The sequence below is a fragment of the Pyricularia oryzae genome (genome assembly GCF_000002495.2).
Source record: "Pyricularia oryzae 70-15 unplaced genomic scaffold supercont8.8_4, whole genome shotgun sequence".
Lineage (NCBI taxonomy): Eukaryota > Fungi > Ascomycota > Sordariomycetes > Magnaporthales > Pyriculariaceae > Pyricularia > Pyricularia oryzae.
The window spans coordinates 50,511-75,776 of record NW_003803357.1 but is presented as its reverse complement, the minus strand read 5'-3'; the positions used below and the strand labels follow the sequence as shown (position 1 = coordinate 75,776).

Here is a 25,266-nt window from a genome sequence, read left to right as displayed (position 1 = left end):
GAGCGCGTCGACGATTGTAATTTCTCTCTTCTCTTCAGTTTAGAATTTTCGTCGATAGCGCCTAATACACTGAGGTTCTCCAATGTATGCCTGGCCGTGACATATTCTATGTTTGCATTTTGCACGAGGTTTTCTAACTTTAGCTCTACAATGATTAAAGCCGTACCTCACTTCGGCCTGGCCGAGAACAGGCCCGGTATAACAGCATAAAACCATTCAAAGCTTAAACAGTTACCTGGTATTATTAATAGCGACTTTTAATTAAAATACTTAGTATGCAAGCCAATGAAGGTTTATTAAACTTAACGGCCAGTCCGGAATTGAAGGGATCTGTTAATCTTTCGAAGCTTGTATCTTCGGATACCTATGGATCCCGGAGTAATTATTTAGAGCGAATTACTCGCAAATGATTAAAAATAATCGCGACTTGAATAAGTGCGTAAATTTGCATATGGAATATTAAAGTCCGGTAAAACGATTAATGACGCGGTTTTTACTACGGGCTACAAAACCCGTGCCATATACCGGAAAAGGGAAATATAAAACTCTCTATCGTCAGTAAGTTTGAATTATATTGGTTCTAGTTTAATTATATAAATAAGCAGAAAATACAAGTAGGAACTTGTATTTTTATATCATAAAATAAATATATTATAAGAATAAAAGTTGGTATTAATACTACGGTATAATAGTTGCCACTGTCAACTTTGTAAATTTTACCGATTTTGGCAGTAAGTTTAAGCAAACAGGAAAGTGGCTATTTGTGTTACGATCAAGGTATCGGGGTAACCTGTTCTTAGGGTAAAATACAGTGGGTTGAAGCAACTGAGCGTTTAATTGGGTAACTGGGGTTCTCAATAACTGGGGGTAAAATTATAATCGTTTTCAAATAAATATTAACGTGGTTCATCAGGACCCCGGACATATCAGGACCCCGGACATTTTTCAACCCAGTTTCATCCTTTATTTTCCACACGTGTTCTTTCCCCCAACAGTAATGGAATCATCAAATTGCGAAGCGCGAATCATTCTTGCTCTAAATGAGCTCCGATCAAGCAAAAAGAAAAGCATACGAAAGGTTGCATTAATATATAATGTCCCAAAATCGACACTACACGACAGAATAAACGGCATCGCTTCTTTGGCCAATCGTCGGCCAGGCAACCAAAAGCTAACGGAAAGGGAAGAGGAAGTAATTGTCCAGTATATACTGGACCTGGATTCCCGAGGGTTTCCAGCCCAGATCGCTGATGTGGCCGCAATGGCCGATCATCTTCTCGCTGCGCGGGACGCGCGACCGGTCGGCAAGCAATGGGCTTATCGCTTCGTACAACGACGCACAGAATTAAAAACGCGTTTTTCTCGCGCTTACGATTTCCAAAGAGCTCTTTGCGAAGATCCTGACGCGTTAAACGCGTGGTTTCAATTGGTGGCCAATATGAGGGCCAAATATGGCATCCAAGACTGCGACATGTACAACTTCGACGAAACCGGCTTTATGATGGGCCAGATTTGCGCTGGAATGGTCGTAACTGGGTCCGAAAGACGCGGAAGAAGGAAAAAAGTACAGCCTGGCAATCGAGAATGGGCGACTGCAATTTGTTGCATCAGTGGCGACGGTTACGATATACCCCCGTATATCATCGTCAAAGGCTTTTACCATTTGTCCAATTGGTATACAGAAGGCGGTCTTCCGGACACGTGGCGCCTCAAACCCACCGTTAATGGATGGACCGACAACGAGACTGGCCTCGACTGGGTTCAGCATTTCGACAACCATACAAAATCGCGGACAAAAGGCGTATATCGGATGTTAGTGCTCGATGGGCACGGCAGTCATCGATCCCCTGAATTCGAGGGCTATTGCAAAGATCACAATATTATTCCACTTTACCTGCCTGCTCATTCATCTCATTTAACCCAGCCACTTGATGTCGGAGTGTTTAACGTCCTTAAGCGGGCGTACGGTCAAAAAATTAACGACTTTATCCGGGCCCACATCACTAACATCAGCAAAGTCGACTTCTTTTTGGCTTTTGCAGCGGCTTACAAAAAGTCAATGACAAAAGAAAATATGGCCGGGGGTTTTCGAGGGGCGGGAATTATCCCCCATAGCCCGGAAATGGTCATATCTAAGCTGGATGTTAGGCTACGGACGCCGCCACCTAAAGAGCTTGATTTTTCCAGCACCGAAACCTGGGTCTCTCAAACACCGCACAACCCGACAGAAGCCGTTAATCAATCTACCCTTGTTAAAAGTCGAATCAACTGTCATCAGGGAAGCTCGCCAACGCCTATTTTTAATGCTGTAAAGCAGCTAGCAAAAGGGTTGGAGTCGATTGCTCATCGAACCACACTTTTGGAAGCGGAGAACCACAGCCTTCGGAAGGCCAACGAAGCGCTTAGCAAGCGGCGCAGGGCTCAAAAAACACGTATCCGCGAAGGAGGGTCATTTACCATACAAGAGGGTCAGAATTTGCTTCAATCAAATGGTGCCGATGGTCTAATATACGAAAAGAAAGATGAAAATGGGGAGGGGAGTAGTGCGCAGCCGGCGACTAAACGACGTTGCGGCAACTGCGGTAAACCTGGACATAATGCACGCACCTGTCAGGAGGATGCAGAAATGTCTGATGTACATATATCCGATTGCATTGAGGTAAATTGAACAACGCTGGCGTTGCAATTGAAATTGGAAGTAGTATTGTGCAGGAAAAGTGTCCGGGGTCCTGATATGTCCGGGGTCCTGATGAACCACGTTAAAATTAATTAAAATTTAATTGCTGCTAAATAATTTTAAAATCGAATTTATTTATATGGTAATAAACGTATTTTATATAAATTATGTTCCGAATGTAATTTTTCCTAATTTGTTACAAATTGCAAAAATTATTTCCCTTAATTTGTTATAATCCCTTAATAATCATTGAAATTATTCTTTTGGCAATCACGTAAAGTTACGTAATTCCTTTTTATATAATCCTTTTTTTGCCGGTCGGTAATTTCTTTGGGCGGGTGTCGTTAGGAGGGGTGTGACCCCACCTGGCCTCCCTGGTACCGGCCCAACTGTCTGGTTGTAATAATCTGGTAATTTCCACGAATAGTTATTTTAACAAAAACCCGCTCATATATACACCGCGACAAGGGGTGTGATTTTCTTCTTCCCCTAACGCATGGTATTATCCGCAGAATATTTATGCAATGAAATTTGCCTTGAATAACTTGTTAATAAGGTGTGTTAATTATATGTTTCAATATTAGTTTTAATATAAATTTAAAATAATAAGTACTATAATAAGTTATATAATAATTGTCGCGTACTAAACCACCGCAATCAGTCACAAAGGCGTGCACTCCAACCTTAAACAAAGCAATCAGCCACACTGAGCTTGAATTGGGCTGAATGCAGCTAAATCATTAGCAGCGGCTTTGATTCCGCGCTTTGTCAGACACCTGACATTTACTTACTCAACCTGACGCGTTTTCTTACTCAAACACGACTTTGTAATGCGCATGACACTCTTTTACTTTACTTTCCTAGGATTAAGCTGGTATTGTACCGAAGTCTGTTCGACTATATAAACCCAACCAAATAGATACATTCGTTTAGATAAATTAAATAAAAACAACGTTCACAACAATAATATTATAAAAGTGATATATTTCCTCTCTTTTCGTTTTTCTCATTTTAGAAATTAGACTTATTCAAGAATTTCAAACATACAAAATATTACCTGCCAGCTGGAAATCGATATTATTATTTGTTCTGTTTTTATTATATTTACAACTGGAAAAATCTGCACAATTTGTATTATTTCCGCAATTATGCTTTTTTTATTTATTCTCGGTTACCTTTATACCCCTGCAACTTCGGCCTTTGTAAATACCGGTACCTTTTTACAGCCAATTAACAACTATAAAGAATTTCCAAATGATATCCACGGGGTTTTAAATAAACGAGCTTATATACAACAAGGTTCTCAATGCTCGAGTTCGGAAGCCTCGGACATCCGTGGCGCGCTAGAGAGGTAAGTTGAAACCTGTTAAGGAAATTCGGAAAAATGCTCAAATATTATTATTTTTAGTTGTGCCGTGCTTGCCCAACATGCCTTCCATGCGGTTAAAAGCGATGAGGAATTATTCGAGTTAATTTTCAAAACCGACAGCACAGATATTCAAGACCTTGTGAAACAGAATTTTCGTAAACTTTACGACGAATGTAGTAGAAAAGAGGACGAAGTTTATATCACCTGCGAAGATGAAACTGGAAAGTGTAAAGAAAATCAAGGATACAAAAACGTTTTGGGCTACGCAAGAATTGCAAAAGAACAAATTGTTATATGCCCCAATTTCTTCAATCGACCCAAGAGCAGCAGTGAAATTACTGCAGCCAACCAAGATACTACGATTATGCATGAACTAGCGCATGTCGTTTTAGGTAAGTTATTCTTTTGCAAATTAATAAGAGTTCAACCAAAGTTTGTTTATAAAATTCTCCAGAACTTACAGCTTAACCTTTACTTAGATCTCCCTAAAGACTTTGGCTACGAATGGAAGGGAGTTCATGAGTAAGTCGTCGAAAAACAATTCCGCTGAAAAGTGCTTTATATTAATAAAATTCGATTAATGTCAAGGTTGGATAGTACGAAAAGTATCAAAAATCCTGACAGTTATGTTATCTTTGCACAATGTGCACGATATGGAAGTTGTTATTGAGCTACCTTTTGTTTTGGAGGGGGCAGGGGGGAGGTGATATATTGCCGAATATCAATTTTATATATAGGAGTGTTGTATATGCGCAATTTTAAATCATTCAGTGCCGGAACTATGTAGGGTATCTACGGGCCCGTAGGAGACCCCGACCGGAGCCATGCCGACCGGAGCCATGCCGAAGCCAGAGAGAAGCCACAACCGACCCAGGAAAAAAGCAAAACCTGCCCTGCAGGGGGACCACATCGGAACCACAACGGCACCACCACTAACCCAATTCGGCAACTGAAATCCCCTCGTCGGTGAGGGCCTTGGCATGCACAGGTTAGCTAGGGGACCGGGCCGGGACAAGGGAGACACCGGGACGCTTACCAGAATCTTGGCCACCTCGATAGTGTTGCGCAGCGGCGGGAGCAGCCTTGTTCTCGCGAACCGCGCGGCTGACACCAGCACCCATCGCCTCCAGCAACCTTCAATAAGTCAACTTGGGAGCGTCGATTCGTTTAGGGTGCCTTTACCAAGCAAACACTTCTATTAGCCAGCAGCCGTTTGTGCCCCAGTTTGCTCAGGTGTGTTGCTTGGCAACGGCATGTCGTTGATGGGCTGGCTGCTATCACATCCTGCAGTCTGCGCGGCCATCTGCGCCCGGACGAGACACGTCACGGAACTCGCCGGCTCTTTCTCGAGCCACCCTCGTCGAGTGACAGGGAGACCGAGAAGGACGCCGACGGGATCGACTACCCCGAGGGCGGATTGAAGGCGTGGCTCGTCGTGCTGGGTTCCTGGTGCGCCATGACGGCCGGCCTCGGCATTGCCAACTCGACCGGCATATTCGAAGCCTATGTGTCCAACACGGTTCTTTCTTCGAGCTCTACTCTCTGCTTGACTTTTGTTTCTCACACTAAAACCACTAAGCAGCTATATTATTACCAGCTACTTCTTGTCTTGTCTATCCTTAGTGGCACTGGTAATTCATTTCTCTTCACTCCAGCCATGGGCGCAATATCTCAATGGTTCAACAAGCGCCGTGGAGCTGCGAGTGGAGTCGCCTTCGTAGGCAGCGGATTCGAAGGTTTTCTTTTCCCATGATCTTTTCAGCACTGATACCCAAGGTCGGCTGGTCCCGGAATATGCGAGTCACTGGCTTCGTTCGGTTCGTCCTATGCCTCCTGAGCATCATGCTCTGTCGCGCCCGCCTGCCGACCAAGAAGCTCGGAACCCCCGAGAATCATTACAAGGATTTGCTCCCAGTCTTGACATCAAGGACGAAACCGGTGCCACGCTGGTCACGACGCTTGGCGTCTTGTTTGTCGAGTGGGCCTACCTTGTCCCAATCACACATGTGCCTAGCTACTACCACATCTGCCAGGACCTCCACGGCACCGAGAATGCAGCCAACGGCGAGGTGGCAAGATCGGCAGGTTCAACACCATGATCATCGGGGCACTCTTGGCCTTGATCTCCGTGGCTGGCCTGTGGCTACCCGACTGCCTCTTTGACTAACTGCCCACTCTCGCCCTGCTCATCGCGTTTGTTGTAACTTGTGGTATTTGGCTTTGCAAGTGGTGGCCAACATTACTCTCACCCCCATCTGTATGGGTCAACTGTGCAGGACCGAGAACTACGGTCGATACTATGCGACTGCCTTTACCGTGTGCAGCTTTGGCTGTCTGACGAGCATCTAGATTGCGGCTTACCTGTTTACCGTGACTGAAGATTCTGGGAGGCGAAGCTTTCTGGGCCCTCATCCTGTTCCCATCTGCCAGCTACGTCGCTGCGTTTGCCTGTTTCTTGTGGGTGAGAGTGGCGGGCAAGGGCATGGACTGGAGGACGACATGGTGAAGAGCAAAGACTCTGGGGATAAAGGCTAACTTGCTAGCCAGCAGGTGAAACGGAGATTTAAGAGAAAAAAAAATATAAGTCATGGACGCGCATGGAGGCCTCCATTCGGCTTGGCCTGTGGACGTGCGTGGATTCTTTGGTTTGATCTTTGATACCCGGACTTGCTGTATTCGAGAGGCTTAAAATGGAAGTGCTTCACATTGCAAACGTGCCCAATTGCTTTCTTTGCATTGCCAATGGTAAACATGGCTCAGGTGGCGCAAATGGTGCAATGCAAATGGTTCAAATGGTGTAGGTGGTGCAGGGGTTGGAATTGTTTAATACATGCAGTTAGTTTTTTGTGTGGCGTGTTCTACGATGGAATAATGACACTGTAAAAGGCTCGATATGGCCGTGAATTAGCGGTCGGTGGCGCTGAAACCGCCTCACTTTATGAAATATAGTGGCGGGATTTCTGTTTTAAGCCACAAGCCTCAGGGTCTGAAAACATTCATACCCAAATCAGGGGACCTGGTTCCCTCCGTTTTCGTTCCGGGAGCCGTTCCTACACAACGCTGGGGCACTTTTGCGAGAGCTACGAGAACGAGATCTTCGTGGGGCAGTAGCACGATACTATTTCATGAGCCGCAAAGATCGTCCACTGAGCCAAGTAACCAGGCAACAAAGAAAAGCAATTCTCGAGTGCGTCTTCCGCCGCCCGGCGAGTCATGTTCTTTCTTCGCTATGATGCTTGCATTTAAAAAATACGAACGCCCGCACCCTCGCCTGTGGCAGTGGTCATGTGATCAAGATCAGTTGGTTCCCGGGCGAGGCAAGATGGGAAGGGAGTCTGTGGTTGATCTGTGGAGTGAATCGATGCGCGTTGACGTGTCTACGGTCTCCCCGGATTGAACACAAAAGAAAGAGTCAAAACATCTAGCCGCTAACCCTGGCACCGTCCAGTTTATGAAATTAAACGGTGGTGCTGAAACATGCAATCTTGGTTGCACGTGGCGCCCACTAGCTCCTTCGCTCCATTGACAAAAGCTTGTCTGGTCCAGTTAGTTTCCAGCCCCTGTAGCACTGGCCTCGTAGGGCGCGGTGGCCGATGCGATGCGACAGTGGCTGCACCCGCTCCGATATCTCATTTCTCATCTCACGCGAACATTGGGCCCTGGATGGTGCAGGGTCCATGTCAGCCTCGACCCCATGGTCTGTGAAGCTTGGTTCGAGCCACGACGGCATCCTCGTATTGTTTTGTTTGGGAGGAAAAATGGCAATATCTTCTTGCTCAATCGAGTATAAGACGAGTGAGTTGCTTCACTTTCTCGATCAATATTTTTCTATCCTGCTCATCACCAGCATCACTCACTCGCTCACTCACTCAACCACAATCACTCGCTCTTTCACGCCTCAACTCGGCTCACCACCAACCCAACAGCAAAAATGCAGCTCGTCACCCTTTTGGCCTTTGCCCTGCCCGCCCTCGCCGCCCCTGGCGTTGAGCAGTTCCGCCGCCCCGGCGCTTCGGCCACGCAGCTCAACTGCCCCACCAACGCCGTTCAGGAGGACGGCCTGCTCGGCGACAACTACGTCAAGCCCGCCCTCCTCCTGCCCTTCGCGGCCAGCCAGCCCGACCGGACCTTCAAGCCCACGACCTGGGCCACCGTGACCCCCAACGACAGGTGCACCATCTTCAACCTGGAGCTGCCGGCCGAGCAGACCATTGGCAAGAACTGCAGCCTGGTCTTTGACTTCCCGGCCTGCGACACCTCGCGCTACCGCTTCCAGGGCCCCGGAAACTTCCTGTTCCAGCCCTACGCCATCGGCTCCGGCGCCGTCGCCGGCAACACCACCTACAACAACCAGCCCCAGAAGCTGGGCAACCTCCCCGACCGCCAGCTCCTGCCCGGCAACAGCTACGTCATCAACACCGGCTCCTGCGAGATCCCCGCCGGCACCCCTGGCCAGGTCACCTTTGCCGGCAGCCTGTGCTCGCCCGACTCGTCGCTTACCTTCCGCCAGGACGACCAGCAGTGCCCCCTCGGCTTCTTCGTCCTCCTCAGCGATGCTTGAGTGGTTGAGAGCGAATACGCTACAGTGAACCGGGGATGAGATGATGTGAATTGCCAGTTGAGGTGGGCGGATGCAACGGTGCCCATTCCGAGGATGGCCTGGAATTAGAAGTACATAGATTACAACACTTACATATAGAGTAGACCAATCATAATTAATTTGCCCGCAACTGAACAGCCCCAAAAGACTGCCCAAAAGGACTCACTGCCTTGAGAAACTGGAACCCATTTAGGGGAAGAACAAATGATTTGAATGAGGTGGCAAGAAGCAGACCCTACTTCGCACAGCATATATATTTTCCCGCTACCCTCACCGTCCCCTCATACAGCTGCCGGACTAACTCAGGTAGATATTGCCATATTGGGCACATGGACATGGTTCCTGGATCGATGAAAAGAGAGAAGCGTACAACCACCAGAATTTTTTAATCATCGCCCACTTGGATCCTCGGTGTCTAAAAGACGTTGCTTCTGCCCAACCTTTTCTCCACCCAAAGACTACGGCCGCTTATTCCGAGTCTCATGGCTTCCCTCCGCCAAGCCTGTGAGGCTGTCCTTCGAGCTTGCCCCAATAAGAATCTCTATCTTCAGACTTTGACTTTTTGTGATGTGCGCATTTTTTTCTACACTCATCTATAACCTCAAGAGTGACAAAATCCGGATCTCCCTTTCTCTGAGTGCAATCATCCATACACGTTTCGTAGGCAGCTTCTTGCTTCGCTCTTTGCATCGCTTTCTAAGCCTTTTCATTTGGGCCCCCGCCACCGCGGCGGACAAGATTACCATTTGGGGCAGTTATCGGGCCAGCGATGGCGCCGGACGAAAGCATGACTGTGATCAAATATTGGAAACGCATGGTTAAAACTGAATAGTGAATGTCAAAAAGATACAAATGATAGAAAGGTTGACAGCGATTAAGAGGAGAAAGATCTTTGGCGAAGATGACGGTCAGACGTACTTGACTCTCGTTTATATAGCGTCGCCCAAGAGAGTCGATGATCAACCGAGATCCTGGTGACTCTTTTTCCTCCAAATATAAACCTATACTTGAATCAGTACCGAATTATATTAATAGGGACAATTTATTTAGCTCCACGGTTTATTAAATAGCCTCCAAAGTGGACCTTTCACAACGTATTTAGCTTAACAATGTAAAAACAAAACCAAGCCACAAAGATTTGCAGGGGTAACGGTGAGGGTAATTGCGTACTTTCGCATGCACGCCGGAATTTTTTTTCCCAAGAGAAAGGATATTACACTATAACCCCTGAATACCTGAATAGATATAAATTTCATACGCACCAATGGTATACCCTGTCCCTTTAAAACTAACATAATAGCCTTAGTTTCGTTTACGTAGGGTTTCCGGTGTATGAAACGCATGGGTTTTCAAATGCAAAAACACGGTAAATTAATATATTAAAAAATTGTACCAAAAAATATTGCAGTAATACATAGTACGTAGGACCTCCATTGGTACGCATAAAATTTATATTTATTCAACGGTTATAATAAGTTTACATGTAATTCTTAGCCACAATAACCAGCCAGACGAGGGTGACGGATGACGTCGTTGTGGCTTTGTGTGTGGCGGTGCTTGCTGCAGGCGTCGGGTTGGAAAGCACCCGCGTTCGGTTGCTCTGGTAATTAGACCTGGGATGGAATGTTCCTGTCGGATTGTCAATACGTCTTTACTACGACCGCACCAGCAAATAAACCGCGAATTACCTCGTCGACTTTCCTCCGCTTCCACGGAACATAACCACTCGCGTCATCTTATCCTACCACAAAAAAGCGACCCAGCCATCGATTGCCAGCGAGCGATTGAACAGAACCCGACCGACCCACACTTGCACCCGACCGCTGCCAAGCGACCAACCGTCCCACGCCACCAAACCCATCGTACCCTTGACCTTCCGACTATCTACCCACTTCTTCCTACCTGCCGACTCTTGCCAGCGCCTCTGGTGCTGCAACAATTGCCACAGCGCTGGCGTTGGCTGCTTCAAATAGATGCATAGTAGTAGTAGTAGTAGTAGTAGTATTAGTTAACGCCGGGCTCGGCCCGGCTTGTTAGCCGGCCGTTAGCAACCTCCCGAGGGGTATCTCGGCGCGCGTTCTATCTTCTTTATTTACACAGGGGGAAAACAAGGAGGGCAGAGGCGGATCGTGCCTGACCGGGTTCGGGCCCGGTCCTGCTTAGGGGGTTAGTTCACTGACGCGACCCCGTGCCTAAGGTGCACGGAGGGTTCGTCTGACGGCTTGTGCCGTAAAGTGTGGGTGAAAAGGCAGTAAGTCTATTCCTCGTCTGAGTTCGAGTCGTTTACGATCGGTGTCCCTAGGCGTAAAGTGCGTTCGTGGCGCGCGGGGCGCTGTAAATAGATGCATACACTGGCCGCCCCTTTGGTGCCGCCCGAAAACAAGACTCACAATGGCATACCGATTGTCCGCATTCGACATCCAGCCTACAGCTTGACCGGGCCGTCTCTTTGGGCCTGCCGGCCGTAGACGGCGACTGCACAAGCTTGGACTACGAACTTGCATTGACGGCATGCAGTATTATCACCGGGAATACCGAAGGGTATTTGGCTTGCCATCAGGGCGACGCGGAAACACCTTTGAGCCCTATACAATGTGCGGATGGCATGCTCCGGCCAGGCACTTATTTTACTGCTTGAAGGGGTCTGAAGGGAAGGAGTTGGAAAGTAGGCAAGCCCGGCTGCTAGATTGAACCTCTTTTCCCCTATATGCTAACCAACTTTGCCGTGTCCTACCCGCCTAGACAAATATCCAGTCGTCCTGTCCCTGCACCATCCATCCGCCTCTCCCCAGATCGCTCTACATGTTTTGCTGCCCTCCGAATCCGACCAGATGCTTGAACTATACCACAACCGGCAATTACAACCGCTGCGCGACATCGCAGTCGAGTTTCTCTTCTCTCGTTTTGCATGGTAAGTCTGGATTGGTTCGAGTATGGTTTGCCGCCCGCCCAACCCACCTAACAGTTTGACCTCCCTGGGCTGATCTTACACCCCGAGACATATACATTCATCCAGCCGACGACTACACGCTATGAAATCAAAATATGGGACCAAGATAAAGGTGTTTCCAAAATAGAAAGTATTTCAGGGTTTGCCTTTGGAGATACCTACGCCTCCCGATCTCGAAGCAGAAGTGTTTCACAAGACGGCATTGATGATGATAGCGGCAGCGCTTGGGAAAGCTGGTTGGGCTGGGACCCGGAGCAAAGGGAGCCTGGAGAAGAGCGCAGGGGCCGGTCCAGGGCGCGGAAAAGGAGCCGGAAAATGAGCAATTCATTGCCACCGCAAGATTGGGATAGCGGCCTATTACAGTCGGATATGGAACGAACTACAAGATTAAAAAGTCCACGGTTAAAATCACCTAATTATAATTTGAAGTATATTGTAAATACAAACGAGGAATAATATTAAAATATAATAATTCAAACCTAATAATTTACCTTTTCGTTTGAATTCTATTACTGTATATTATTATACGCTGAGAAACATCTTTGAAAATCTTGAAAATCAGCCACTACGAAATATAATATAAGAATAATAACCCAGAATAAAATAGTAATATCTGTTCAATTAAATGCAATTAAAGCAAATGTATAGTAATTTAGTGCAATCTAGGACTTTTTATGCATTTTAATACAATTTAAAATAAATTCAGACTAATTTAATATAACGTGGTTCATCAGGACCCCGGACATATCAGGACCCCGGACACTTTTCCTGCACAATACTACTTCCAATTTCAATTGCAACGCCAGCGTTGTTCAATTTACCTCAATGCAATCGGATATATGTACATCAGACATTTCTGCATCCTCCTGACAGGTGCGTGCATTATGTCCAGGTTTACCGCAGTTGCCGCAACGTCGTTTAGTCGCCGGCTGCGCACTACTCCCCTCCCCATTTTCATCTTTCTTTTCGTATATTAGACCATCGGCACCATTTGATTGAAGCAAATTCTGACCCTCTTGTATGGTAAATGACCCTCCTTCGCGGATACGTGTTTTTTGAGCCCTGCGCCGCTTGCTAAGCGCTTCGTTGGCCTTCCGAAGGCTGTGGTTCTCCGCTTCCAAAAGTGTGGTTCGATGAGCAATCGACTCCAACCCTTTTGCTAGCTGCTTTACAGCATTAAAAATAGGCGTTGGCGAGCTTCCCTGATGACAGTTGATTCGACTTTTAACAAGGGTAGATTGATTAACGGCTTCTGTCGGGTTGTGCGGTGTTTGAGAGACCCAGGTTTCGGTGCTGGAAAAATCAAGCTCTTTAGGTGGCGGCGTCCGTAGCCTAACATCCAGCTTAGATATGACCATTTCCGGGCTATGGGGGATAATTCCCGCCCCTCGAAAACCCCCGGCCATATTTTCTTTTGTCATTGACTTTTTGTAAGCCGCTGCAAAAGCCAAAAAGAAGTCGACTTTGCTGATGTTAGTGATGTGGGCCCGGATAAAGTCGTTAATTTTTTGACCGTACGCCCGCTTAAGGACGTTAAACACTCCGACATCAAGTGGCTGGGTTAAATGAGATGAATGAGCAGGCAGGTAAAGTGGAATAATATTGTGATCTTTGCAATAGCCCTCGAATTCAGGGGATCGATGACTGCCGTGCCCATCGAGCACTAACATCCGATATACGCCTTTTGTCCGCGATTTTGTATGGTTGTCGAAATGCTGAACCCAGTCGAGGCCAGTCTCGTTGTCGGTCCATCCATTAACGGTGGGTTTGAGGCGCCACGTGTCCGGAAGACCGCCTTCTGTATACCAATTGGACAAATGGTAAAAGCCTTTGACGATGATATACGGGGGTATATCGTAACCGTCGCCACTGATGCAACAAATTGCAGTCGCCCATTCTCGATTGCCAGGCTGTACTTTTTTCCTTCTTCCGCGTCTTTCGGACCCAGTTACGACCATTCCAGCGCAAATCTGGCCCATCATAAAGCCGGTTTCGTCGAAGTTGTACATGTCGCAGTCTTGGATGCCATATTTGGCCCTCATATTGGCCACCAATTGAAACCACGCGTTTAACGCGTCAGGATCTTCGCAAAGAGCTCTTTGGAAATCGTAAGCGCGAGAAAAACGCGTTTTTAATTCTGTGCGTCGTTGTACGAAGCGATAAGCCCATTGCTTGCCGACCGGTCGCGCGTCCCGCGCAGCGAGAAGATGATCGGCCATTGCGGCCACATCAGCGATCTGGGCTGGAAACCCTCGGGAATCCAGGTCCAGTATATACTGGACAATTACTTCCTCTTCCCTTTCCGTTAGCTTTTGGTTGCCTGGCCGACGATTGGCCAAAGAAGCGATGCCGTTTATTCTGTCGTGTAGTGTCGATTTTGGGACATTATATATTAATGCAACCTTTCGTATGCTTTTCTTTTTGCTTGATCGGAGCTCATTTAGAGCAAGAATGATTCGCGCTTCGCAATTTGATGATTCCATTACTGTTGGGGGAAAGAACACGTGTGGAAAATAAAGGATGAAACTGGGTTGAAAAATGTCCGGGGTCCTGATATGTCCGGGGTCCTGATGAACCACGTTAAATTGTTTCAAATTGTAATTATTCCACATGGAAAAATAAACCGCTTTAAGAAACCGTCAATGGAAATTTTACACCGGTGTTTTTAACAAGATAAATATGATTAAATATTAAAAAGTGACCTAGATAATTTGCACCCTTGGCGGTGCAAAATTAAACGCACATGATTTTAATGCAATTAATTTTTTAATATAATTTGCATATATGCGCGCTTTTTTGGGTTTTAATTAAATTTTGATCAACTTTTGCGTTCGCACACTGATTTTTTTTTTTTTTGCATTGGAAATGGTGCATGTGTTGCAGGTAGTGCCAATGGCAAGTTTTGGATTGCAATCCGTGCATGCAAATGGGTGGCAGTTTTGTACTTCCGATAATAGCATTGAAACCGTGGCCATTTCCGGATTGTTTAAGCAATTGTAGGCGTGGAATAACCACAGCCTCCATTCTATTTTGTACAAATACAAACTCGAATATTCGGGTTTGCGCTTCAGTGCAGGCGCAAACATCTCAACGCTGGCGGCTGTTATGGACTGGTGCCACTTGCACGTATCTTGGGGTGGTTGTGACAACAGGGACCATGTGATTTGTATTGCCTAATTTGTATATATGAGGAGAGAAAGGGCGCCAAGACATGCTTCCATTTACCCTCTCTTTTCCCAATCGTCAAAGATAACTCCTTTCGGGTACCCCACTGTCCCATCTCCTCAGGCCGTTGGCCTACCCTATAACAGCGGCCCGGCATACCGCATCGTCGGCCGTTTGTGTCGGCAATATGGGAGTTGCATTAGAGTACCTTGGACTGGTTACATGGGTGTAAGGAAACATCCATTAAAATATTATGGGAAGCTGTTTGCGCTTATGTTGCAGGACGGGAACATGGTAGTCTTATGTCCTATATTCTTTGAAGCATCTACTGCCGGCATGTATCCCGGGACTGGATATTGGAGGGTTCGTGCAGTACGCGAAGCAACGCATATTGCTTACATTAAGCTGCTCTGATCACTTAAGCGTGGCCAAGGGATGTGAGCTGAACGGGAAATAGTTGGAGATTCTAGAGATTTCCACACGGCTAAATATAACGTCGTTAGAAGGTGCGCTTTTTCAATGGTTCAAATTTCGTAACGCTCATATACTAGCATTTTCTACGCCAATTGTAATCTTGACAAAAAGTGAACCTTAGGGCATGTGAATTTCATGTTTTCTTTACCCAATGTTTCCCCACCCCTTGTTACCTTGGGCCGCAGCCAGGAGCTCATATCCGGCCTCAGACGCAGCCCGTAATGCATAATTAGTCTTGAAAACGTCTTCCGGCTTACATGCGTTTGTTGTCTCCGTGAATTTCTTTCATTCCTTTTCTTGTTCAACCTGCCCGGTAGTCGCTTAACCTTGACCTGCCTCTGGCGTCAAGGATGCCTCCGAAGACTACAAAGAATGCTGAGATTTGGGACTGCAATTGGTAAGTCGTTTCAAAATCGGTTCATGGATGTGCTGTGTAGTTGAAGAGATGACAGGGTGTTTTGCTATCAGACTGAAGCACATGCTGCAGCTAGGTACTACAACAAATTCTCGTTATGATTTGCTAGAGTTTACCATGAGACCTTTGGGCGACATTTGCGGCTATTACTGTAAAAGTCAAAGCTCATTTTGAGACCCAAACCGGAATTTACTTGGGATGACACTCGTGCATACAAAGCCAAGGCTTTCGCTGACGGGCAGATAAAGAAAACACCTACACAAGCCACACTGAATCTTGCTGTGAGCAGTTGAATTTATCCCTTGGCATATTTGGCAAGGAATCTAATCTTTGACCAGTCGGAAGATGTCCTCGCCACTTAGCCTGACGGCCCCTGCAACTCAGCTCTTCTCCATTGGTGGCCACCAAAGCACCGCCCCGAGTGATTCCTGCCATGCAACCACACCGCATTTTTTTGCTGAAGAGGGTGCCGTACCCGTGTAGCACTTGCGTCAACTATTAAATCTGCCACAAAACCGAGGAGGCCTGAGGGTATAGCGACGAGATTTCTATACTGCGGAAAGCTTTGGCCTATCTTGCGCACCATTGACTAAACCTCCCTGTAAAATGCAAGCCATATATCCACCAAGTTATGATTGCATCACGATAATAGACGGAGATCCCGATATTGGTGGTCCAGGGGTATGTACATTCCACCGACCGCCTCAATAGTATTAACTCTAATCTTGCATAGGTCATGTTTTCTTTCATTGCCATATCTTGGCTCACAATATTCGTCGCCGGTCTTCACAACATCCTGCGCTGGAAGTTACGTAGGGGAAAAGACGCAACGACAATGGGTCCGGGGCTAGAGTCCATTGCGAAACAAACCAGAGAATTTCTCGGCACCTTGTGCGATTTGCAAATTCTCACTGGCCTCGCCATTACCATAGCAGGCTGGACTCAACATGCGACCATATCGTACTACCACCAGCAGCTCGTTTTGGCCTACTGGTCGTTGGCACTCAACTCATTCTGGGCTGCCAGGGTGCAGTATCTGGACGTCGACTCCAAGAACGATGACGGCACTGAGACGAGAGACACCATCAGGTGCATTGCCGTTTTGTGCAACTGCTTGGTGGCCTTGACCTTCAATATTCACGTCGAGATTCGAGAGCAGCAGGCTTGGGATGATGACGGTGGTCCTTGCTACAACTTCTTGGACGGGACATCGAGTTTGGTATGGACAGCTGGCGTTGCAGTTTTATGCATAGCCATTACTGTTTTTATATGTCCCGGAACCAGATTTCTGATCGTCACTTATCTCAGACTTCTCGAAGGGGGAAAGGATTTTCTTCAAAATTGGTATAAAAGGGAAGTTTCATTCCTAGATTGCAAGATATGTACACCATGTACACAAAGCAAGAGATGGAAACGGGCAATGTGGCTGGGTGAAAAATGCATTGCAGGAGTAGTTCTTATAATTTACTTTGCGGTCATCCAATGGCTTGACATTTGGAGCTACGGCTACGGATTTTACGGTGTCAACTGGGTTGCTTATTTTGGGTTTTCTGTTTGGAGCACCCTTGACGTTATCTCTTTGTGGAGGTTGAATATCCCATTGGTTGTAGGTGACGAAGGAAAATGGGGCTTTGGTCAGGTTATTCCTCTACTCATGATTTTGGCAGTCATATTTCCAGCCTTTGATATTCTCCGAGAGTTAGCGGGATTAGGGAAAGCTCCCGGGTCGGGGAGCTGAGAGAATCGCGATAGAGCCTTCACTTTTAGGGCAAAGTGAGTAGCTCCGACTATTGAATCAATCTCACCTCAAAGCGGATACCAAAAGCTTCCTCGAAACATAAAGCTGACGCACATACAGATAAAATCAAGTGACCCGTTAATAATTCATAGTAGATACCAATCACCATGTGCAGCGGCGCACTTCAAAATGCAACTCCGTGAGTGTTATACCCGCTCGGGTTATTGTTTATTCTCATTGTATGTTTGTAGTCCATCCGATGTTTCATGTCTAACTGTAGCCTTGCTCATTTCAGTAAGTTTTAATCACTGCCAGCATAATCTTTGTGGCCAGAATCCAAGAATGTGGCAAAATTAAGAGGCTCTAACGGCAGGAAACGCCTCTGATCTGGTGAAGGCTGTCAGCATGGAAAGGGTGGTGCAGGTCACAAAGCCAAATGCGCACGAGCTTAATCTCCTTTGTTTCCTCTTGTAGACTCTGCAGGTTGTCACAAAGGCAGGCCTGGCCCCTCTAGCCCTGTCTTTAACTCAATAAAAGACTGACACAGGAAGCGCGCTCTTTGTCACATTTGAGGTTATGTATAACAGGCAAAAACTTCCTCGTTTCATGTCGCGCGAGTGGCTTTGTAGGTCTTTTACATGGAACCAGCCAAACGTCAACAACGGCAGCTGCAATAAAACACATCCTTATCAATAAGACCTACCATGTCACCCCTATCTGCCATTTATCCATTCTCCCCCTTTGGCTACTTCACCAGATGGGAATGCTGCAAATGTAAACAATGGAACAAAGTGTACCAAGGCTACTGCAGCCACCAAGCCTGCAAACACCCGATATGCGAGGACAAGTGCATCGTCACTGGGAAAGACGGATTCGCCTTCCCGCCGGGACTCCGCATCCCCACCAATTGGATCTGTCTGAACGAGAAACACCTCCCTGAAGATTCCAACACGCAAATAATTCACTCGATCGGAGAGCTACTAGTCCCACAAGTGATTGAATGCTACTGCGAAGAGCCCATCTTCACCACCGATGCAGTCTACGATCAGTGGGGGAACCGGATGGCGACTGAGTTCATGCCGAAAATGTACGCAGACTGTCCCTATGTGCCCCTGGCACCCAGACTGTCTCTGAAGGTCATTGAGCAAAGGGAGATGGCAACAGCTGCAATCATAGATGTCGCCGGGATGGCTGCTTGGCAACCTATAGTGGCGAAACTGAAAGCTATCACGGCAGAAGGAACCAGTCAGCCTCCGCCGATGGTAGCATCCGAAAGCCAGTCGACACCAGCAAAGGTGAACGGTGGGCTCAAAATAAGGGGCTCCGCAGGCACCAAAAAGAGAAAGGCTGAGGCGGTTGACCAGGATGCGGTGAAGAAACCAAAACCAGTCAGGACGTCGAAACGTCTCAGGGCCAAGAAGCAGTCCCCTTCAGCCCACTAAACAAATATAGTATAGTGCCGGTACATCAAGGAAGCCTGAGTGAGAAGAGATTTTCAGACCCCACTGTTGCCAAGGAGACCAGAGTTTCTAGATCGAGGGGCAATTGAGCCCTAGTAAACAGAAAAAAGTAGTCTAATAGATTGTACAATGGTAGATCAGGGTTTCACGTGATTGTATGGCCAGGAGTTCCCTGCGCGCGTCGCCAAGCGGGACTTTGCGATATATCGTGATGATCTCATGCACAACCGCATGCAAAAGAAGCTGCTCGTCTGCATGGGGGCGTGCGTTGATTGCGTCTTTGAATTCGCTCATTTTTGCCTGTTTGTTTATTTGGGAACAGACTGGGCAACGAAATTTGATCTTCCCCAGAGGAAAAAAAAAATACTTCTCACCGACAATCATGGATCCAGGTTCATCCCAACCATGTTTTATGTATGTGCAATGCATGTAAAATTTCCATCCCGTAATGAAAGGCGAAATGTAAACCCGCTTTTGAACAAATTTTCACAAATGCATGGGAACTGGTAGACACTGTGGAATTGGGCATACTGACATGTGGTCCCCTCAGGAAGATCCCTGTCGATTGACGTGGTTCGCCCCCAACGAACCGGAGCCAGCAACTGGACCCTGACGTTTTAATGGAGGGGCAATCTTGGAACATTTTTTTTTTTTTTTCTGTCACTCGTCGCGTCGCTTGGGAGACCCCGCGTAACAATTTTTTTTTCTCCTTGTTTGCTTTGAATGCGACAGAGGGAGGAGGGGCAACTCCTTCCCAGCGCAGTGCGGTCGCAAAGTATTTCTACTCTGTTCCTCCCGCAAAGATTTTCTCCTCGCCCCTCCCCTTCCCTCCTTCACTCCAAACTTTTCCCTCTCTCTCTCTCTGTGCTATTCTTCTACGAAACGTTTCTGAGATACCCCCAAAAGCATTCTTTCCTTTTGCAACGTCGCAAAACCAAAAAAAAACAACACATTCCCTTTATCTTTTTCACACATCCACAACAATGTCTGCCCCCGAAGACTTCACCATTGACCCCCAGACGGTCAAGGAGCTCCAGCTCCTCGAGGCGGCTCTGTCCGACGTGGACTTGGAGATCGCGGCCAAGCAGTACCTGATGACGCGCGACATCTTCGCCTCGCGCAGGTCGACCATCGCCAAGATCCCCGCCTTTTGGGCCGTCGTCTTTGAGCACGCCCAGCGCGACCTCGAGGCCGCCATCACGGCCGACGACACCGAGCTCCTGGTCAAGGGCCTCGTCGACATCGAGGTCGCGCGCCCCGGCATCCCCGCCTCGGCCACCCCCTCTGACTGCGGCAAGGACAAGTTTGGCGAGCCCAGGTCGGTCGCTTTCCGCTTCCACTTCAAGGACAACGACTGGATCGCCGACAAGGTCCTCGAGAAGCACTTCCACTACCGCTACGCCAAGGACGGCACCGCCGGCCTCGTCTCGGAGCCCGTCAAGATCAACTGGAAGGCCGGCAAGGACCTGACCCAGGGCCTGACCGACGCCGCCTACAACCTGTGGGTTGCCCAGAAGGGCAACGCCGCGCAGAAGCTCGACGCCGTGCTCGACAAGGACGCCCGCAAGGCCCGCGACGCCGCCGCCAAGCAGCTGCCCGAGTACAAGGCCCTGGCCGCCATGCTGGAGGACGCCGACAAGGCCGAGGGCGCCATCAGCTTCTTCAACTTCTTCTCGTACCGCGGCCGCTGGATCAGCGAGGCCGAGAGCGTCGAGGCCAAGGCCGAGCTGGAGGCCAAGCGCGCCCGCGCCGCCGCCGGTCAGAGCACCAAGGAGGACGACGAGGATGACGAGGACGAGGAGGACGACTTTGCCGAGGAGGACGTCGAGACCTTCCCCGCCGGCCACGAGGTCGCCACCACCATCTCGGACGAGATCTACCCCAGCGCCATCGACTACTACATGGAGGACGATGCTGAGCTTTCCGAGCTCGACATTGAGGATGACGACAGCGACGAGGAGGACGTCGAGATGTCTTAGATGGATTGAGGAGTAGAAAAGAAAAGGGAAAATATTTACCCGGGATGCGGGGAAAACGTACATTACACAGTTGGAGAAACTGTCTATAATTTGGTCACGCCGAAATGAATATAAATTTTCTTTGTTGTCTTCTAAACAAACATTTTGCTATTGAACGACTTTGAAAACTGCTCGTCTACTCTTTTTCCTTTGAGCATACCAGAATTCCGTGCTATCCTTTACTTTTCCAATCTTGTAAAAACAGGTACCCACCTAGTTGCATTCTTTTCGGCGTTTTCGCCTTGTAATGTAAAATTGCAAAACCGCATCATGCAACACCTCGCTTGAATCATGCATAAACACTTACACAAGGAAAAACCAAAAAAAAAAGGAATAGCCACGCTTAAGCAGCAACGGCACCAAACCCCTTACCCATGGCCCTCTCCCTCTCCATGGCGCCCAGGGCCCGCTTCATCCTGCCATCCCGCCTGGCGTCCGCCGGCATGGTCCTGAGCTCCGGTCGGCTCAGCAGGCTGTAGCGGTCCTCGCCCAAGAGGCGCTGGGTGGTGATCCTGGACTCGTAGTTCCTCATGAACATGTTGGTGAAGTGGGTGCCGTAGTGGATGCCCTCCTTGGGGCTCTGCCCGGCGTCGTAGCCCGGCAGCGGCTTGGCGACGGCCTGGAAGGACGGCTCGTGGAAGTAGGCAAAGGCGAAGCGCTCGGCCGTGTTGAGGCCGACCTTGTGTGGGGTCGAGGGGAGGTGGGAGTTGGTGATGTACTGCATGATGTCGCCTGTTTTGTTTCGACGGGGTGTTAAGAGTCTGGCGCCATGGTATCGACTGCAAGTGCTAGAAAACCAAAAACCAAAAAAAAGAAAGACTTACCTGGGAAGACGGTAAAGACGTTGGGCACGGGCGGCACGTAGACCCAGCGGTCATCGTCCTCCTTCATACCCGCTGAGCTCTTCTCCCAGTTGGCAAACTGCTCATCGGCATAGGGCGGGCGGATAAACAGTCCACCGACCGAGTCCTGAGCCGCGATGACGAGCAGACCGTAGTCGGTGTGGCTGCCGATTCCGCGGCCCTCTTTGCCCTTTCCGTTGGTCTTGTTGTTTTGCGGGAACCTGATGATGGCATGATGGTTAGTAAACATGAGTATGCAGAAGATAAAAAAAGAAAAAGAAAAAGAAAAAAAAAGAGAAAAGAGAGATGAAAAGGTTGGGCAGGAAACTCACCTCAGAATTCGCATATGGTGCCACCCGTCATTGGTATACTGCGTGAGCGAACCCTCGGGCACACCGAGGCCATACTCTGTAAGCTGCAGCAGCTTCTCGCCGCTCTCGCCCAGGTACTCCATGTACTTCTTCATGGGGTCGCGCATCTCGGCGTCGGGCCAGGGGCAAGGGCCGTGGCAGGGCCACTTCGCCTTGACCCTGGGCTCGTCGAGGTCCAGATCCTTGGTGACGGTGAAGATCTCCGAGTAGTCGGCGATGCCGTCGGTGATCTCCTCGCCGCTGGCGATGTAGCCGGCGTAGCTCTGGCTGTCGACGCAGGCGGCCTTTTGCTCGTGCGGCTTGGCGAAGAAGCGCTTCGAGGCGGCCTGCGCCGCGTCGTACATGGCCTGCTGCTTGGGGTTCATGGCGATCTGGAGGATGCCGTCACGGCGCCAGGCGTCGACGAGCGCCTTGCCCATCTCCCGGTCTCCCCGGCTGCCCCGGACCGACTCGGGGAGCGTAAAGGTCTCGAGCTGGCCCACGCGGGCCTTGTAGCCCGGCGGCATGGTCTGGCCCATCCGTTGGAGCTGCTCCTGGCTGAGGCCTTGTGAGGAGATGGTGGCCATGTGCCGGCCGTGGGGGAGGCTGCTGGTGAGGCCGATGGCTCTTGGGTTTGGCCTGAACATGACGAATTTGTGGGGGTGGTTTTGCAGGTGGATTATGTTGTGAGTGTAGTGTGCTAGTGTTGATGGGCTACACGAGATGCAGAGATTTTGATGGCTGTAGTTGTAGTAGTAGAAGTACCAGTAGTAGTAGTAGTAGTAGTAGTAGCAGTAGTAGTATTGGTAATTCTAATCTAGTATGATTCACTGGTATTGATTGGTTTGATTGGTTTGATTGGTACACTCAAACATTCCCACCAGAGAGAGAGGAGCGTGAACTATGGCCTTTATAGTCCTCCCATTCCTCTCCATGCCCAGGTTCCGCTGTCAGAATAGCAATGATCCTCCCAGGGGCGAACTATGCCTACCTCCCGCAAAGGTTCCTTCAATCATGTGCTTCCCCGAACCATGCGTGGCAAGTCCGGGGCCGCCAGAACTAGCATAGGCCGTTGCCATGTTGGCTGTGCATCTACCTGCAACAGACCTCTATTAGAGCCTTGTCCCCAGTTCAATAGAAAGTATTGATTAGTATGCCGTGCCAAGACCGAGTCAAGAAGCAGATGACTTGTAACATCAAGCTAAATACCCTTGACGTCCCCATTTAGGTCTTGAGGTGTGAGCCAAAAAAGAAAAGAAAACCCAAAAAACCAAAAAAAACGAGATATATAAATCCGTCTGTTCCAGGTTTGGGGGCTTGTGATAGGCCCGAGCCACGTCTAACCAAAAATGCCTGATGTCATGTCCATCTTAATATCTTCATGAAGCATCTTTCAAGATTTTCTTTCTAGTGACATCGGTACCTCGTGAAAAAAAGCGTCGCCTAACTAGTCAGGAATGCGGACTCCCCCTCCAGAAAGCCGCCTTGGCCGATATCTCCTTTCAGAACCCCAGGCTAGGAAGCAAAGTTTGCACCTCTGGTCTCCGCCCGACACATTGGGGAAAGCGCCAAAGGCTAGATACACAGAGATAATCAGCAACGGTAACGGTTCTATCATCTTCTGCCTAACCAGGGCCGATGGGAAGTGTGCCTGGTCTTTGCTGTTCTCTTTTCGTCTCATGCAAAATATTTATTTTTCGATCGATATACATTTCCTCCCCGCGCCTCCGACTGTTTTACCGGGCTGTGATGGATGGCTATGCAGGTACCTCGCTCGGTCTGATGCAGTTTCATACGGTGAAACCCCGGATAGACCTGCCAAGGCGAGAGTCAACACCTTTAATAGTCACCTTAATTTTTAAGGGACCAGACTAGACGGTTCTCGACAATGTGCGTTACCGGTCTATCAAACTGACTAAGTGGGGGCGTCTTCTATGGAACGGGCCGGCCATGGGGTAACCATGACTGACGGTGTTGAGTCGAACATGGGGAATTCGAAAAAAAACATAAGTGAAATAAAATTGGAATTAAAACGAAACGAATTGCCAATGTTCGAGGTGCAGATTCCCCTTTAAGCTCAGACGAACCAAGTTTAGAAGATCCCTGCAAGCCGTAGCGCAGGGTGGAATACCTGAGAATAGCCCCAAGGATTACTCCCTGCTTCAACTGATAATCTTCTGTTTTTCTACGCCAAAATTGGACAGGAGACTGGCACAAACGGTTTGATGCAATGCTTAAGTCCAAAGTTCTAGATGTGACAAAATTCGACTAAATCTTCTAGTAAAACCTTAGATGGCGAGTTTAATCTGCGACGCGACCAATGAGAAATTCGCAACCTTGGGGGCAAGGCTTTCTGCCTGGAGATGACAAAGTACCGGGTACGGGAGCTTAAGTTTTTGTCTCGTCTTTGGGACCTGGAAGCATATCGAGATGAGCCACGCGTCTGACTGACCATATCCGGAAACCATCCCGCAGCGATGAACATGGTACAGACTTGGTGGGATGGCACTCAGGAATGGTCAAGCCAGCGGCCGGACCAAACGCGAACACCATACGGAACTGCAACTGTTCGACAACGACTCGAAATGTTTGCGCCTGTCAGAGAACGAACCATCAACAACGTCATCCACATGTCGATTGGTCGCAGGTCCGAGGACAAACATATAAAGAGTTACAAACCGCAACGTAAACAATTCATTCACTCTGCATGCCCATGAACTCTGCGACGGTTCTCGACGTAAGCTGTCAGGAATTTGTTACACAGAGTCGACTCATGAGAACGGCCATCTATGATCGTGCATGAGGGGACCATGACATTGGATCATAACCGCGCAAGCGCCGGGGTTCCAGAAGCTGTCAGGAAAAGGGGTGCAAAAAATAACTGTAATTTGTGTCAGTCATCCGCATGAGCCCGACTTCTGCTAAACTTTTGTCACTAGGTAGATACCTAAACTATAGCACCTGTGCAAAAATACTGCAACCCAATAGGGCCACTCCCCCACCTTGGAGGTTGCAATGGAATTGCACACCTACTGTGAGTATACCTTATCTACCCACAGGTACATAGTGTCACGGCCCGGGGTAAGCATAGCACGGAAGCTAGTCTATTGGCGCCTATCGACGAAGATTCTACTCTGAGGAGAGGAAAGGAAACAAAGTTCTGAGCTTGACGCGACGTCGATAAAGGTATCACCCTGGTGGGTCGTTG

At 48.4% G+C, this 25,266-nt stretch overlaps 7 protein-coding genes across 7 annotated transcripts; 5 read left to right on the top strand and 2 right to left on the bottom strand.

The window, feature by feature from the left end:
* Positions 1-3,825: 3,825 nt before the first annotated feature.
* MGG_14981 (uncharacterized protein) lies at positions 3,826-4,716 on the top strand (the record flags this gene model as incomplete). The annotated part of the gene is made up of 4 exons (XM_016990549.1): positions 3,826-4,028; positions 4,086-4,438; positions 4,526-4,568; positions 4,635-4,716. 4 exons carry the CDS (start codon positions 3,826-3,828, stop codon positions 4,714-4,716), a joined length of 681 nt encoding a protein of 226 aa, XP_016846026.1.
* Positions 4,717-7,804: 3,088 nt separating this feature from the next.
* Positions 7,805-8,607, top strand: MGG_14179 (uncharacterized protein; the record flags this gene model as incomplete). The annotated part of the gene is made up of 2 exons (XM_016990541.1): positions 7,805-7,841; positions 7,973-8,607. 2 exons carry the CDS (start codon positions 7,805-7,807, stop codon positions 8,605-8,607), a joined length of 672 nt encoding a protein of 223 aa, XP_016846025.1.
* Positions 8,608-10,123: 1,516 nt separating this feature from the next.
* On the bottom strand, positions 10,124-11,301 carry MGG_18121 (uncharacterized protein; the record flags this gene model as incomplete). The annotated part of the gene is made up of 3 exons (XM_016990582.1): positions 11,037-11,301; positions 10,455-10,576; positions 10,124-10,259 (listed from the first exon to the last, which is right to left on the bottom strand). Exons 1-3 carry the CDS (start codon positions 11,157-11,159, stop codon positions 10,124-10,126), a joined length of 381 nt encoding a protein of 126 aa, XP_016846024.1. The 5' UTR covers positions 11,160-11,301.
* A 5,184-nt stretch (positions 11,302-16,485) lies between these two features.
* MGG_14979 (uncharacterized protein) lies at positions 16,486-17,522 on the top strand (the record flags this gene model as incomplete). The annotated part of the gene is made up of 3 exons (XM_016990548.1): positions 16,486-16,869; positions 17,238-17,256; positions 17,509-17,522. 3 exons carry the CDS (start codon positions 16,486-16,488, stop codon positions 17,520-17,522), a joined length of 417 nt encoding a protein of 138 aa, XP_016846023.1.
* Positions 17,523-17,555: 33 nt separating this feature from the next.
* MGG_14978 (uncharacterized protein) lies at positions 17,556-18,830 on the top strand (the record flags this gene model as incomplete). Its single annotated transcript, XM_016990547.1, has 4 exons — positions 17,556-17,587; positions 17,669-17,682; positions 17,936-18,013; positions 18,181-18,830. 4 exons carry the CDS (start codon positions 17,556-17,558, stop codon positions 18,828-18,830), a joined length of 774 nt encoding a protein of 257 aa, XP_016846022.1.
* Positions 18,831-19,523: 693 nt separating this feature from the next.
* MGG_10265 (uncharacterized protein) lies at positions 19,524-21,234 on the top strand. Its single transcript, XM_016990512.1, has one exon. The coding sequence runs from the start codon at positions 19,832-19,834 to the stop codon at positions 20,825-20,827; it is 996 nt and encodes a 331-aa protein (XP_016846021.1). The 5' UTR covers positions 19,524-19,831; the 3' UTR covers positions 20,828-21,234.
* MGG_10266 (uncharacterized protein) lies at positions 21,210-22,705 on the bottom strand (the record flags this gene model as incomplete). Its single annotated transcript, XM_016990513.1, has 3 exons — positions 21,210-21,598; positions 21,691-21,929; positions 22,041-22,705. 3 exons carry the CDS (start codon positions 22,703-22,705, stop codon positions 21,210-21,212), a joined length of 1,293 nt encoding a protein of 430 aa, XP_016846020.1.
* Between the last annotated feature and the right edge of the window lie 2,561 nt (positions 22,706-25,266).